The sequence below is a fragment of the Tachypleus tridentatus genome, chromosome 12, assembly GCF_004210375.1.
Source record: "Tachypleus tridentatus isolate NWPU-2018 chromosome 12, ASM421037v1, whole genome shotgun sequence".
Lineage (NCBI taxonomy): Eukaryota > Metazoa > Arthropoda > Merostomata > Xiphosura > Limulidae > Tachypleus > Tachypleus tridentatus.
Window position 1 is genome coordinate 88937217 of NC_134836.1, and position 13986 is coordinate 88951202.

Consider the following 13986-nt stretch of genomic DNA (forward strand, 5'->3'; position numbering starts at 1 on the left):
ATCCACCTTTAAAATTTGAGTAATTCAAGGAATATTAGGAACTCTAATATACAGATATTCTGTGCTATATTTATGAAAAATAAAAAACAAATTCATGAATTTCTGTTGTCTAAATGAAAATTATCTTTCATGTCCACAATCAACTACATAAAAAGAAAGCTGTGTATCTGTAAGAAATAGACTTGCAAAAAAAAAAGAAAAAATTACATATTTTACCCTTGATTTCTCTTTGTAATCTTTCCTTATCTGAGCTAAGTTTTCTTCCATTTCTTCTAGTTCATCTTTTAAGGTTTCAACATTATAGCTAAGAGAGGATTTCTCATTGTCCAACTGAGCATTACTAACCATAGCCTTTTTGAATTTTTCTTCAATGTCTTGTATCTGAAGCTGAAAAAAGTAAGTACAAAATAACCCACTAATTTTACATTTGCACAATTATTTGACAGAAGCTACAATTTTTGTGAAAGTGAAAAAGACTCTTTCTTAAGGTAGTAGCTAGAACAAGACAATTTAAGTTAACAATTTTTATGCAAATATTTAATTCTGTTAGCTTTGAATCAATATTTTAACTTAATTGCTGACATTATCACAAATTACTTAATGTGGAAAATAAAAAATAAGTAATACTAAAACTTAATTCCCCATAGATTACTTTCAGGTAAATCAGTTACAAAATTATTTTATAGTAGAATTTGCAAACTTTTTTGGTTTTGGTTTATGTATGTATTTTTCACTACAGAAATTAGTTTCTTTGATTACTTTTTTTTAAATCTTAACTAAAATGTTTAGTGAGAGTTCAGCAAAAATCTTATTAAAATAGTTAAAACTTAATAGATACTGAATGCTGATTTCCAAGTAATTCAAGATATTTGCTAATGCAGCAGTATTTATTATTTCCTATATTTATAAATGTTCTTGAACTTGGAGTTTTAATCTTCACTCTAATTTTTGGTTGGTTTATTTGTCATAAGCATAAATTTAAGAATATTTTAATACCATATATAGTTTTAAAGAAATATTTTTTCCTGAATATACACACACACACACACACACATTTATTTCATCTTTGTTATCTTTAAGAAAATGTGTCTACAAGACACCAAAATTGCTTTAAAAGTGTGGTGCTCTTATTTATTCAATAAAAGATTTACTTGTATGTAAATAAAACTGAAACGTATTTCTTTTATTCATACATACAACTTACATTTTATGTTATGAACAGGATTCGAATCAGGGTCACTTGAGCTTTAAATCAAACATTTACTACTTTTACTCGACAATGTAATAACTTCAGATATTTTCTGCTTGTACATGTATACCATATTAAAATACCAAGTTTTAGTGAATGTTTAAAAGCTTATATCAAAATAAGTTATGAATTAATGATTTTACAGTACTTAAAATATATTTTACTTTTCACTAATATTAGAGACAGATGATGCTTCTTCAAAAAACATGTACTTAGATTTTCAAAAAATACAATAAATACAGGCAACACAAAAAATGTTCTACCAATTTTTAAAATAAAATTGGTATAACCTTTATGATTACAAATTATGCAAAAACAAATCTGCCATTAGTTCATGCATACACACACACAATATCCAGTAATTTCCAAGAAAGAAGGTTCTCACTATTCAGTTGTTTATTTAAACAATCCTGATTTAATTTTTCAACTGTTTATAGCACGGTCATTTACAAATCACTTATATCTGTTGAAAAGCTGTGGTTTATTTAAATCTGAATTACTAGGCCACTTTTATAACTTGTAATAATTTCTCTAGCACTTACTCCCAGTACATTCTAAAACATTTGATTAATCATAAAAAGTACATATTAAAAAAAGAATGTTTAAATTTTTACTTTTTTAAATAACTTATAATAAACTGTTACAAAGATAGTTACAAATAATTACATTATGAAAGCAGTTTTCTGTGTAAGTGTAATGCAGAAAATATATAAAAAGACTCACTATTAAGGCAATGATCATTAATTGTTTGAAAGATACTTTAATGTTAAATTTTATTTAATTTTAACAAGCCTTAAATAAGAAACATCTGAGCAAAATATTGGGAAGTTAGCATCATGAAGTTGTTTATTATGTAGGTATGGTCCTGGGAAAAAAATGACCAGTGCAATGCATTGCTCCTCAGTCTCAAATCTCTCTTATAACAATGTAGGAGATTTTTATAAAGACCTAACTTAGGTTTTCAAGGTTTTAAAAAGCTATTAAAACCTTCACTTTAGCCACACACATCCCTAAGGTGGAGAATCAGTGAGTTGCATAACAACTAAATGTTCTGGTATCAGAAGAGCTATTTTTTGCAATGATTTACACACCAAAATTTGGGATTTTAAGTTGAGGAGTGCTAAAGCAATATAGCATTTCACCTATTTCAACATATGATGTTCATCAAGACAACTCATTACATAAGGTTAAAGCTGATGCCTTCATAGAAATTGCCATTTATTATAACATATTCATCAGTATTAAAAATGAAATACGTGAATAAAAAATAAGGATGATGTAGGGATGACAATGCCATAAATTACAGAACCAAGGTAGGTAGAGATGAATACATAAAGCTATACATAAATAAATAGTTACTGCATCAATGTTACAAGCTTATGGAAATTAGCCACAGTAATACTCAATTATTCAGTGTAAATGCTTTATTCAAGCCTGAATTCATGTAAAGAAAGGAATTCAACATTTATTTGTCAAGAAAAGTTTTTTCTTGGAAAGATTTGGTTATGTGTAGAGATTTTTCATGGTTTTGTGTACTTATTCCTACCTTGTTTCTATACTTTTTGGTATTGCATCATCCTTATTTTTCAAGTTATTTTTATTACTGGTTACTTGTTGATATCATCTACAAATATAGGAAACCCTTTCCTAAAAAAAGCAGATGTCTTGAAGTAAAATGATCAATATTTTTTCAAATTTACAAATGTTTAACTAAAGTACAACCTTAACAAAAACATTTTTATCCATATGTATCTAATTGTATCTTTACAGAAACCTGCAGATATTTCACTCAATTTGTGTCTCAAGTACTGACATTTCAACTAACTTGTTAAATAAAATCTCTAAGTGATAAATGCATGATACCATGGGTAAATAATGTTTAAAGTTTCTTATTACTTTTCATAAAAGGAACATTGTAATGATATTAAAACAGAATCCTAAAAGGACAAAATATGATGACACATATGCAAGGAATTAATTATACAAACATTCAAAAATTGTTTTCAACATTTAAAGTGTTAATTTAAACAGATCAGATTGAGCTTAAAAGAACATAACTTATAAGCCTCATATGTACACTAAGTATTATACTCATTTCTTATATCACATTTGCAAACTTACTCTTAATTCTCTAGAATTATCAACAGCCTCTGTAGAATCTTCGCTGCTCCGTCTTGAGCTTGTATAAGAAAATGCACTTGAAATGAAAGATGATGATCTGACCTAGTAAGAAAAAAAAAACACTTCTTAATAAATGTCACCTTAAAGCTACTTAAAGGTATCACTTTCAGAAAATATTCATTTGGTTATTTTCAGCTTATTGTATATAATTATTATATAACCTTATCTTTAGTTAGCAACACATTTCAACAAATTAAACTTAACATTCTGCTACTATCCAGTTGTAAGTTATTGTGTATCTTAGTTCACTGGATGTACTGTGTATCTACCTATCTGTATATGCATCCAAAATAATAAATGCAGTGTAGTACCATCTATAGTACGGCATCACAGATAGAATTACATATGAACATTTTACAGTTTGGGTATTCAACATTCATAAAATTAGAAAAATAACTATGGTATAAGCAACAACTATTTCTTTATCACAAAACACAATTTTAATTAAAAGTACTGTCTTCACAACAAGAACATAATAGTAGCAGAATGTTAAGTTTAATTTGTTAAAATGTGTTGCTAAAACTGTAAATGAGGGTTTGATGATATTTTTAATGATGTAATTTGTAAACACATTACTAGAAAATGGAGTTATCAAAAAAAGAGTTTTGTTGAATAAAGGGTACCACTTTTAATTTATAAGAGCATTACAGTACAGTCTGAATTCTTTTCCAATGCAGTACTTCCCTGAAAAATATTATTAGAAAATGTTCACTTTTTCTTTCTTTTTTTTCAATGGGATATGAAACTTATAATTAGTAAATACTAGCACAAACAGATGCCCAAAGTTTCACTTAGGGTAAAAGAAATAAAAAACTCTTGATATAAAAACACGACATGAAAGAATGCATACACTAAATGTGTGTCTACCAAGAAACCAAATTAACCAAGCAAACCTCAATAACTTTTACTAGTTTTTCAACTGACTGATATCAGTAGTCTAGAAGAGTTTTTATAATAGATAACCCATATTAGTTTAAAAAATGTATAAAGATTTCAGCAGGTTTTAACTACAAAGCCAAAAAAGTATTCAAAAATTATTGTAAGATTCTTACAGTGGACTTTAAAAAAAAATTAAATGGGTGAAAATTTGAGCAGAGTGAAAAAGGTGCATTGTGCATGAGTTTGGACGTACAATACTAACATTAATCCCTGTAAGTTGTAATAACCAGTGAGTTTCAGACAAATTTTATAGTACAAACTTATGCAATGTTTAAAAGATAAGCAAAATGCTGAATCAAACCAAAAGTTAAACAAAAGCTCAGATTTGCATTTCAAATAATACAAACAAAAAAAGTTTACTAGCTAATGGACACAATTCATAAGGGCACTGTTGTTGCACACCATATTTACACAACCTAGTTGGACTTACTTGTTACAGTGGAGCGCCGTTAAGCCGCGGTATTTTGGGGGTCAACCTGCTTAACCGCAGCTTAAAGCTTTGTGACTGAAAAGCCGAAGTCGCCAACAGCTCCGCCGAGGAGCCTCATCCAGGCTATTGCGTGATCATCATATTGAATTATTGAATTAAAAATAATACTTTAATTATTGATCACTTTTTTCACGAATTTACTGCGGATTAACTTTAATCTATGGAGAGGTGTGATTTGGTAACAATGGCGGCCTCCATAAAGCTGACATAGAGAGCGGATAAGGTAGATTAACGGTCAATTTCTATTGTAATATATTTTATTTATTTCTCAAATTAAAGCAAATCCTTTATAAATATCTCCTTGAAGTTATAAAGCCAGGATTAAATTTGTAAGCCGTGTTTTTACACGTTCTTAAATTTGCGGTGAGCCGCAATAATCCTCGCTCACAAGACTTGCTACAGCGGCTTAAGCGATTTCGCAGTTTACTGGTCCGCGGCTTAAGCGATTTCACGGTTTACTGGTCCGCGGCTTAAGCGATTTCACGGTTTACTGGTCCGCGGCTTAAGCGATTTCACGGTTTACTGGTCCGCGGCTTAAGCGATTTCACGGTTTACTGGTCCGCGGCTTAAGCGATTTCACGGTTTACTGGTCCGCGGCTTAAGCGATTTCACGGTTTACTGGTCCGCGGCTTAATGGCACTCCACTGTATTTGGTAACAAAAAAGACAAAAACTGAACTTTCACACCAGATAAAAAATTCAAAGAACAAATATGAAAATAGTTCAACATGTATGATTCATTTACATTCCCCAATAAGTAAAAAAACCTACAATTGCAATCACCATAAAATGAAACAATGTTATTGATCATTCTCTGGTAGAAAAACCAGTTACAAGAGTTCATGATAAATGTGAAATATGTATTTGTATACTTATGATTTATATATGCATTGTAAAGGAAAACTTATTTTGCTTTTACAACTATAACTACTACTTGAGAAACAAATCTGAAATTGGATTTGGTACCTGCCTGTTATTCTTTACAAACTTTTCAACAGCTGATCAAACAGAATTTTTGTTTTGTAGTATTTAATTACAATTACAGTTTTGTATTTAAGTTATTTCTAATATTAAATAAATTTCATTGAAAAGTTCTCCATCACCTCGTGATTATTTTAACTGCATAAAGTTCAAGAATTGTGTATTTGCATATAAAGATTTTAAAAATTAATTGATGAGAATGGATCAAATTTCCATAAACATTATCAATGACTCAGTTTAATATATACATGATTCACTGAATAATAATTGTGAAAAACTTATTCATACATTTTACTAACAAACTACACTTTATCTAAAGAACTCTGAGAGTCTGTGTGAACTAGTACCTTCTATGCAATGATCAAATAAAATAAAAATATGCATTACAATTAATGTACCACTTTAAAACAAAATTAGTTAAACGATTTCATAAAATGCAAAGATTATATATATATTTTTATATTATGCCTAATATACTACTATATGTATTTATGAATCATTTTACAAGTTCAGCAAAACTGAACTGAAGAAATTTCTTGAAACTGTGTATTTCACAACTGTCTTAATTCTTTTAGGTTGAAAACATATGACTAAAACATAATGCACCACAAATATGTGAAATGTTTAGCTTACGAATTTCAGCGTCGTATTATGAAAACCTTATATCTTCAACAACCACTGCACATGTATATGTGGGAAGTAAGATTTCATGCAACTTCAAGTAAATATTTAGCAAAATTATGTTTATTATTTTTGAACACCAAAGATTCTGGAATAAAAAGTAAGTTGAAGGAAGGAATCTGAAACTATATGCAATTTTGTATCATTAAATTGATACCTTTCATATAAAAAACTTCAAAAACACAATTTTGTTTGTAGTTTCTTCACAAACTAGACAGAAAAATTAATATTTTCCTACACTGAAAATATATTACCAATTGATACTTAACTCCTCTCACAGCTATCCTTGATTTAACTGCCCTTTAGTGTGCAAACATTCATTTGCCATTAGCCTTGAAACTCCAATCTAATTCAATGTGTATACCACATGGTTAAGCTAATTAGCATGTGACAACCCTCTCCAACAGGAATGTGACAAACCCTCCAATTGCAGCTGACTCCATGCAGTTTGAGCCCAGTCTTCACTTTGAAATTAAGCATGAAAAACAACAGCAGAAGAGGAGGGGATGGGTATACTCACTGATTATGTGGTGTCAACAGGTATGGTGCCACAATGAAAGGGTGGAACAAGGCGGCAATTTCAAATCCCTAAGAAAGAGAAAGGTGTGTTAGGATGGCAAGAGGCTAACTCCAGTCCAAACCAGTGGCACCAGAAGGAACTTTGCTGGTCAATAGTAGAAGAAGAGCTCTCAACCATTTACTTCAGGTTTAGAAACCAGAAGGAAAGAGTAACCTCATTCCAAGAACCTGAACAAACGTGTGTGCAAATCCAGCAGAACTTGCAGAAAAAAATCTTAGGATTGTATATCCAAATAACATAAGGAACTTGAAAATACAATGCAAAGGGGTCAATTTCAGACCAAAGCCAGTAGACACTGGGGATGTAACATTTGGTCCATGGTAAGAAGAAGTTTCCAGATCACTCACATATGAGAACTTGCATTGGTTAGTCTAGCACCAACCAAAACCAGTCACCCAGAAACCAAAAACCAGGTTGCAGTAGGGAGGAAGGTTCTAACCAGAGTGGCAAACTGTCCAATCCAGATCAGTGGCACTTGGAATAAAATATCAGACCCATGCCTTCTACATAGGCAGAACCCAATCACCTTACTCATTTGAGTAGAACTGTACACCTTCAGGAGAATTTCTCCAGCAGTTAGGAGACAGTAAGTGGTAAAAACTCCTATACTCCACTGGAAGAAGAGAGAAAGAAATGAAATGAAAAATTTTAAAGGAATGCATCACTGGAGAAAGTGCAACAGGTAACCACAAAACCCTATTTTGTAAAGCAGAGTTCTCAACTCTGCCAATCTAAGGAAAGCTAGAGATGAGCAGCAATTTCTTTCTGCTTCACTTGTGTTAATTCATAGGCAGAACCCAATCACCTTACTCATTTGAGTAGAACTGTACACCTTCAGGAGAATTAAATGGTTTTCAGACATAGGTCTTTTTGTTTCAACCATTGCTGGCTTTAGGATAGCCATATCATCTACTTTGTTCTTCTTGTTTTTGTCATTTATTTTGGCCAACGTGTCTTTATTGTCCTCCTTATGACACTCAGTTGCTGGACAAGAATCTGAAGGTTTTTCTTCATGACCATAGTGTATGGTCCTGTACAAACTTACTTACAGTTATGACAGAAAATATTTGTACCCCTGTGTCACAAGTAGTTTTTTCCTCATAACTTAAAAAGTATAAAGATTAGGATAATGAAAGCATAGTGTGTTATAAATATTATACTTACACACATCTACATAAATTTTTATATAAATTAAATGACAAATAAACTGTTTATAAACAAGTAACCAAAAATAGGAGCAGAAAGTTTTTGTACATTTCAGAACATGTGAAAAAACTGATATTCCCATAAAAATTTTGTTTAGTTTGGCAAATAAACTACATTATACCATTCCAGAACTAGACACTGGGTTCATAATTATTGGAATTTAGTCAGCAAAAAATGTACTTCCAGCAATTTAGTGCTGTCTCAGTCATTATCTGCTTGGTCATCATAAAGAACAGGAAACAACTGTCCAGTGATTTAAAAAACCGAAATATTGTAAAATACAAGTCTCGTGTTTCTCTTTCCAGTGTTGCTACACAACTTAATGTACTGAAATCTACTGTTCAAAGCATAATTGCCAAGTTTAAGCTTACAGGATCAACTGCTAACCTCCCTTGTTCCAGATGCCCCATGAAAATTCCAGAAAGAACAAAGAGGAAGGTTCTCAGAAAAGTTAGTAGAAACCCTCGTTTAACATGTAATGACATACATAAACTGGTAAGGGAAACTGTGGTTGAAGTAAGCACCTCTACATTTACGAATATATTACACTCTTCTGGGTTCAAGCATGCCGTCCTCGTAGAACTCCATATTTAAAGCCTGTTCATTTAGAAGCATGTAGATAAACCCTTTACCTATTGGAAGAGTATTCTTTGGTCAGACAAGACTAAAAATCGAGCTTTTCAGCCACAATGATATTCGCTATATTTTCCGTAAGAAGGGGGAACGAAATCTCCCAAAGAACACTGTCCCTACAGTTAAACATGGAGGTGCTTCAATCATGCTATGGGGTTCCTTCAGCTCTACTGGTGTAGGCAGCCTTCACCGAGTTAACAGAACCACGAAAAAAGAAGAGTATGTTAATATATTAGGCACTTATATCAAGAATGATGCTCGGAACTTGCGGCTTGGGCGTCGTTGGATCTTCCAGCACGACAATGACCCTAAGCACACATCAAAATATGTGCAATCCTGGTTTCAGAGGAAACATATAAGCATTCTAGAGTGACCATCGCAGTCACCCGATCTCAATCCAATTGAAAATGTTTAGCATAAGTTGAAGACCAGGGTTCATCTGCATCATCTGAAAAACTTGCAAGAGTTAGAGGCCTTCTGTAAAGACAAATGGAAGAAAATACCAGTCGAGTACTGTCAAATGATCATGGAGGGCTAAGAGGAGAGATTGTGCTAAGTAATTCACCTGAAAGACTACACAACTAACCATTAAAGTAGATGCATAAACACTTTCTGCCCCTCCTATGTTTGGTTATTTGTTTATAAACAGTTTATTTGTCATTCAATTTGCATAAAAATTTATGTAGATGTGTGTTAGTATAATATTTATAATATACTATACTCTCATTATCCTAATCATAATACTTTTTAAGTTATGAGGAAAAACTACTCACGACGCAGGGGTACAAACACTTTCTGTTGTAACTGTACAACATTATGTATTGTGAGGAAGAACTGGCAACATGAGTGTGATAGACCACATAGATCTCATGGTACAAATTATGGATATCAGGACATTAGGAAGTGATGGATCTGACTGGATGAAACACAGAACAATTGCTAAGATTCAGGAGAAAGGGAGTGAGAGCCACAGAAATGTTCTGTGCATAGTACATCTTAAAATCTGGATCTAAATGGAATGAAATATGAAAGGAAGACAAGCAGGAGTGAAAGCAAAATTGCCTTCATGGGTAGCTGATGTTTTGAAAAGGAAGTAACTATCAGGGTATAAAAAGACACAGGTTGCATGGTACAAAATGTGGTGAAACAAGTACAACTTACAAGTTCACAAGCTAAAAGGAGAATGTGTATTCAAGGAAAGGTGATATAAAGAAGAATGGAAAAGGCATGAAGAAAAACCTTCAGATTCTTGTCCAGCAACTGAGTGTCATAAGGAGGACAATAAAGACACGTTGGCCAAAATAAATGACAAAAACAAGAAGAACAAAGTAGATGATATGGCTATCCTAAAGCCAGCAATGGTTGAAACAAAAAGACCTATGTCTGAAAACCATTTAAAAAATCAAATATCTAAGGAAGGGAAGTTGAGAATCTATGCCAGATAGACCAACAAAGGAACACTCTCCACTTCCATTAATACACAGATATGAATGAGAAATAGACAGTGAGATAACAGGGATGCTGCATGTGTTGATAGTCCTGAGACCCTTGCAAGTGACCAGATGAAAGTAACAAACAGGTGAAGTCAGGGTGTGGGAACAGAGGAATGAGTATCTCTGAGTTAGTTTGCCAGAAGAGTAACTGGGTGATGCAAAGCTGATAGTTCCTGGAAAAGGAACAGAAACCATGATTAAGCTTGCCAGAAAGGAATCACAAGAAGAAATCAACAAAAAGTGACATGGAGAAGAGAAATTAGACAGAAGAAAGATCCTTCCAATACTAGCTGAATGTATTTAAAGCCAAAGCCAAAAGACGTAGAACTCAGGTTCAAAACATAAAGTTTGGCATTCAACTGAGTGGCAAATGCATAAAGCTGGGAAGTATCTCAAGAGAACGTAGCCATCAGAATATGTGGGGGTAGAGAAGCCATTACATGACTAGCAATCTCATCAGAAAAGGACATGCAAACCATGACAAGTCAGCAATTGAGTTTGATGGCTGAGCCCAGAAGAGAAGCTCTGGAGTGTTAGAGCATAAGAATGGTGATCAAAGTCCCCTTTTCAGGTGATGCAAGAGACAATTATCTTGTTTTCAGAATGAATCATAACTGTCATGCTCTGTAGAGATGACAGAAATTGAAATATCACCTAACATACAGCAAAAAGTTTCAAAAGGTTGATATGAAGACCTTTAAAAACTAATAACCTGACATCTACATATTGCAGTCCACAACCAACCTTGACAAAGAGGTATCTCTGAGGAGGAGGAATAGGTACTCCCGTTGTCATGTTACCTGATCATACTGAAAGGAAACAGGAAGGAATATCTATAAATACAGAGGATCCCTTTTGAGGTGCCACCGATCTTGTAATACCCACTGCAAGAAACGCAGGTAGATATGGCACAGAGAGATAAGTCTCCAGTGATGCCCAGTATTCAACAGAAACTAAAACTCTCTTGCAAGGAGAGAAGGTGCTAATAGTATCTTTTGAACTGAAAACTCCCTGGCTTGCACACCAGAAGGAGAAAACTGGGCTCAACTAAGATGCGAGTTGAAAAAACATTTCCAGAATAACAACATACTGAGTGGGGTGGATAATGGATTTCTCCATTTTGCAAATCCAACTCACTCAAGCAGCTTCTCAGATGAGAAGTTGAGTGGATGTGGGAGACTGTAAAAGATGGAACCAGAAGAAGCCAATGAAGGAAACTGAGACAAGTATGATTTAATGGTAAACCAATGCACATTGAGGACAAAATCCAGATGGGAGAAACAGAAAACAGGATGCCAATACTTGGTCTTCTTGGAGAAAAAATATTGAGAATACTGGTAGTGCAGGAGAAACCCCTGAAGTATGTAGAGGGTGTGGTATAATACTGACAAAATATGGCTTATATTTCCTCCACTGTCAAATCAAGAGTAATAGTAACTGTAAGAAAAGATAATTGTATCAGAAAGATTAATAATATAATTGTTTACCAAACAAAACTATTAATTAGCTGTACGCACCTCTCGGCCAGACCTCCCTCGTACAGGATCACTGGGCAAATCATAATATTTATCACTTTGTTGATCTGCCTGAAAAAACAAAAAAGTAATATCAATTTCTATAAAATGATGATTTTGATCTAAACTTTTACAATGTTCATTTTCACAATAGTATTGCTTTTAATGAATCTTGAAGGAGGTTACTTTCTTCTGAAACAAAGAAATATGACAAAAAAATAATCACTACACAAATAGTATACTTATAGTAAAAGTTTTCTCTTAAGGAAGGTTGTGTTCAAACCAAGTTTTGTGTATTTCAGAGCTAAGTGTCTGGTTCACATATGCAGACATTACTTCCCTGTTCTTCTTTTAAAATAGCAACACTAAATATTATGATTTACATTTATTAAGCAGTCCACAAACTTCACATATAATATTTAAATGACTTTTCATATTTTAGCTCATGCACAAGTTTAACTGTTTATAATTTTTTTCAGCCTTACACTGGTGCTGTTGGGCACGTCTCTTAACAACAAATCAAGTAAGTCCAATAACAGGTTATCAAATTAGTATATATATATATATATATATTACAAAAATTTAAAAGCAGATCTTAGTAGAAACTACTAAACTATATTATGCTAAAAAAAAAAAGCCCATTACCTCCTGTTGTTGTTTTTGTAATTCTCTCATTCGGATTTCTCTTGCTTCAGCACGAGCTTGCCTTCGAGCTGCTAGTCTCGCTTCTGCCTGGATACAGAAAAATAATGCATTAAGAAATTTAACATAATGTAAGATACATTCACATTAAAATGTTGGTTGTAGGCACAATCTAGTGTCATGAAATACTGAAATATACTCAAAATATTACTAGTCTTTTTCTAATTCCTTTGGATACATATATTAGTTACACAGTATATCTCAAAGTGTAGCTATCCTGAAAACAGTAATGTGTATAATAGCTACTTGTTTTTGAAAGAAGTGTGTTGTATAACAGTGTTGTAACAAAATGTTATCTGTAGTTGTAATGTTATCAAATTCAGTGTCATTTACAAGTCTAACAGTGGCATTAAAACAAACTGATGTCCTATTATTTCATCAAATGATGGAGAATTTCTCTTTGCATACGATTTATATTTTTTGCTCAACAAAAAAGAAGTAGAAGGTAATTGCTTTAATGTGTGTACCATGAAACAAGTAAGCATTTGCAATCGTTACTGAATAATTCGTGATAACCTATAGTGCAACCTACACCCAGTTTTTCAGGCAGTTACACAAATTCCAGAACTGTGGATTAGAAAAAATTTCCATGTCATTACTAAAACTACATCTTGGATTTTTTTAAATCTCATACTTACTCCTTTCCTAATATTATTTTATTACTCCTATTTAACCAGATTTCATATTTAGGTCTTACAAGAAGTGTCAAAACATTTTGTTAAAAACTGAACTCATGACTAGGTCTTTTCATTACATTACTCAGCACAATCCCTTTATATTCCAGTAGTTTGTTCAAATACGATGACATCTATCTTGACTGTTCAAAGTGCTAAAGCCATTTATCACTAAACCAGTGCTTCAAGCAAGAAAAAAAAACCTGAAATTTTCATCGTACTACATACGTAAACGAGGATGGGCCTTTCAGGCATGAGAAGTCGTCAGCACGTGTATGTACTCGGTATAACTGTTTAAATGTATTTAACGTATTCACGATCCCAAACTGAGGTTAACCGTTAACATATGCACGCCTCCAAAATATCAAGTCGTTGACATTATCCATTCGATACTCTCTCAAACCAGCGCCAGATTTCCACATATGGTGAAATCCGGGGTTCATACCTACTGGCGTTCAGTGTTATTTGGTTCTTGTCACAAAACTAGGCCAGGCTTACAAATTTATGTTTTTAAATACGTCATACCGTCACGTCTGTAGCAAGCAAAGTCAACTCTAATCGTTTACAATTCTCGGCGCACGGTTCAAATTGACGTTCAATTAGCTTAAAACAAATTTTAAATATCGATGTTAAAGTACAATAAACAAATTTTTGTCTCAAAACT

At 32.7% G+C, this 13986-nt stretch overlaps 1 protein-coding gene across 9 annotated transcripts in view; it reads right to left on the reverse strand.

Annotated features, from left to right (window-relative positions):
* LOC143233934 (leucine-rich repeat flightless-interacting protein 2-like) overlaps positions 1-13986 on the reverse strand; it is a 92887-nt gene that overhangs the window by 27917 nt on the left and 50984 nt on the right. For all 9 annotated transcript variants that reach the window (XM_076470846.1, XM_076470844.1, XM_076470849.1 and 6 more), the window contains 4 exons: positions 12592-12678; positions 11950-12018; positions 3371-3472; positions 217-387 (listed from right to left, as the gene is read on the reverse strand). In XM_076470846.1, the coding sequence (XP_076326961.1) occupies positions 217-387; positions 3371-3472; positions 11950-12018; positions 12592-12678 (429 nt within the window). The remainder of the gene's footprint in view (positions 1-216; positions 388-3370; positions 3473-11949; positions 12019-12591; positions 12679-13986) is intronic.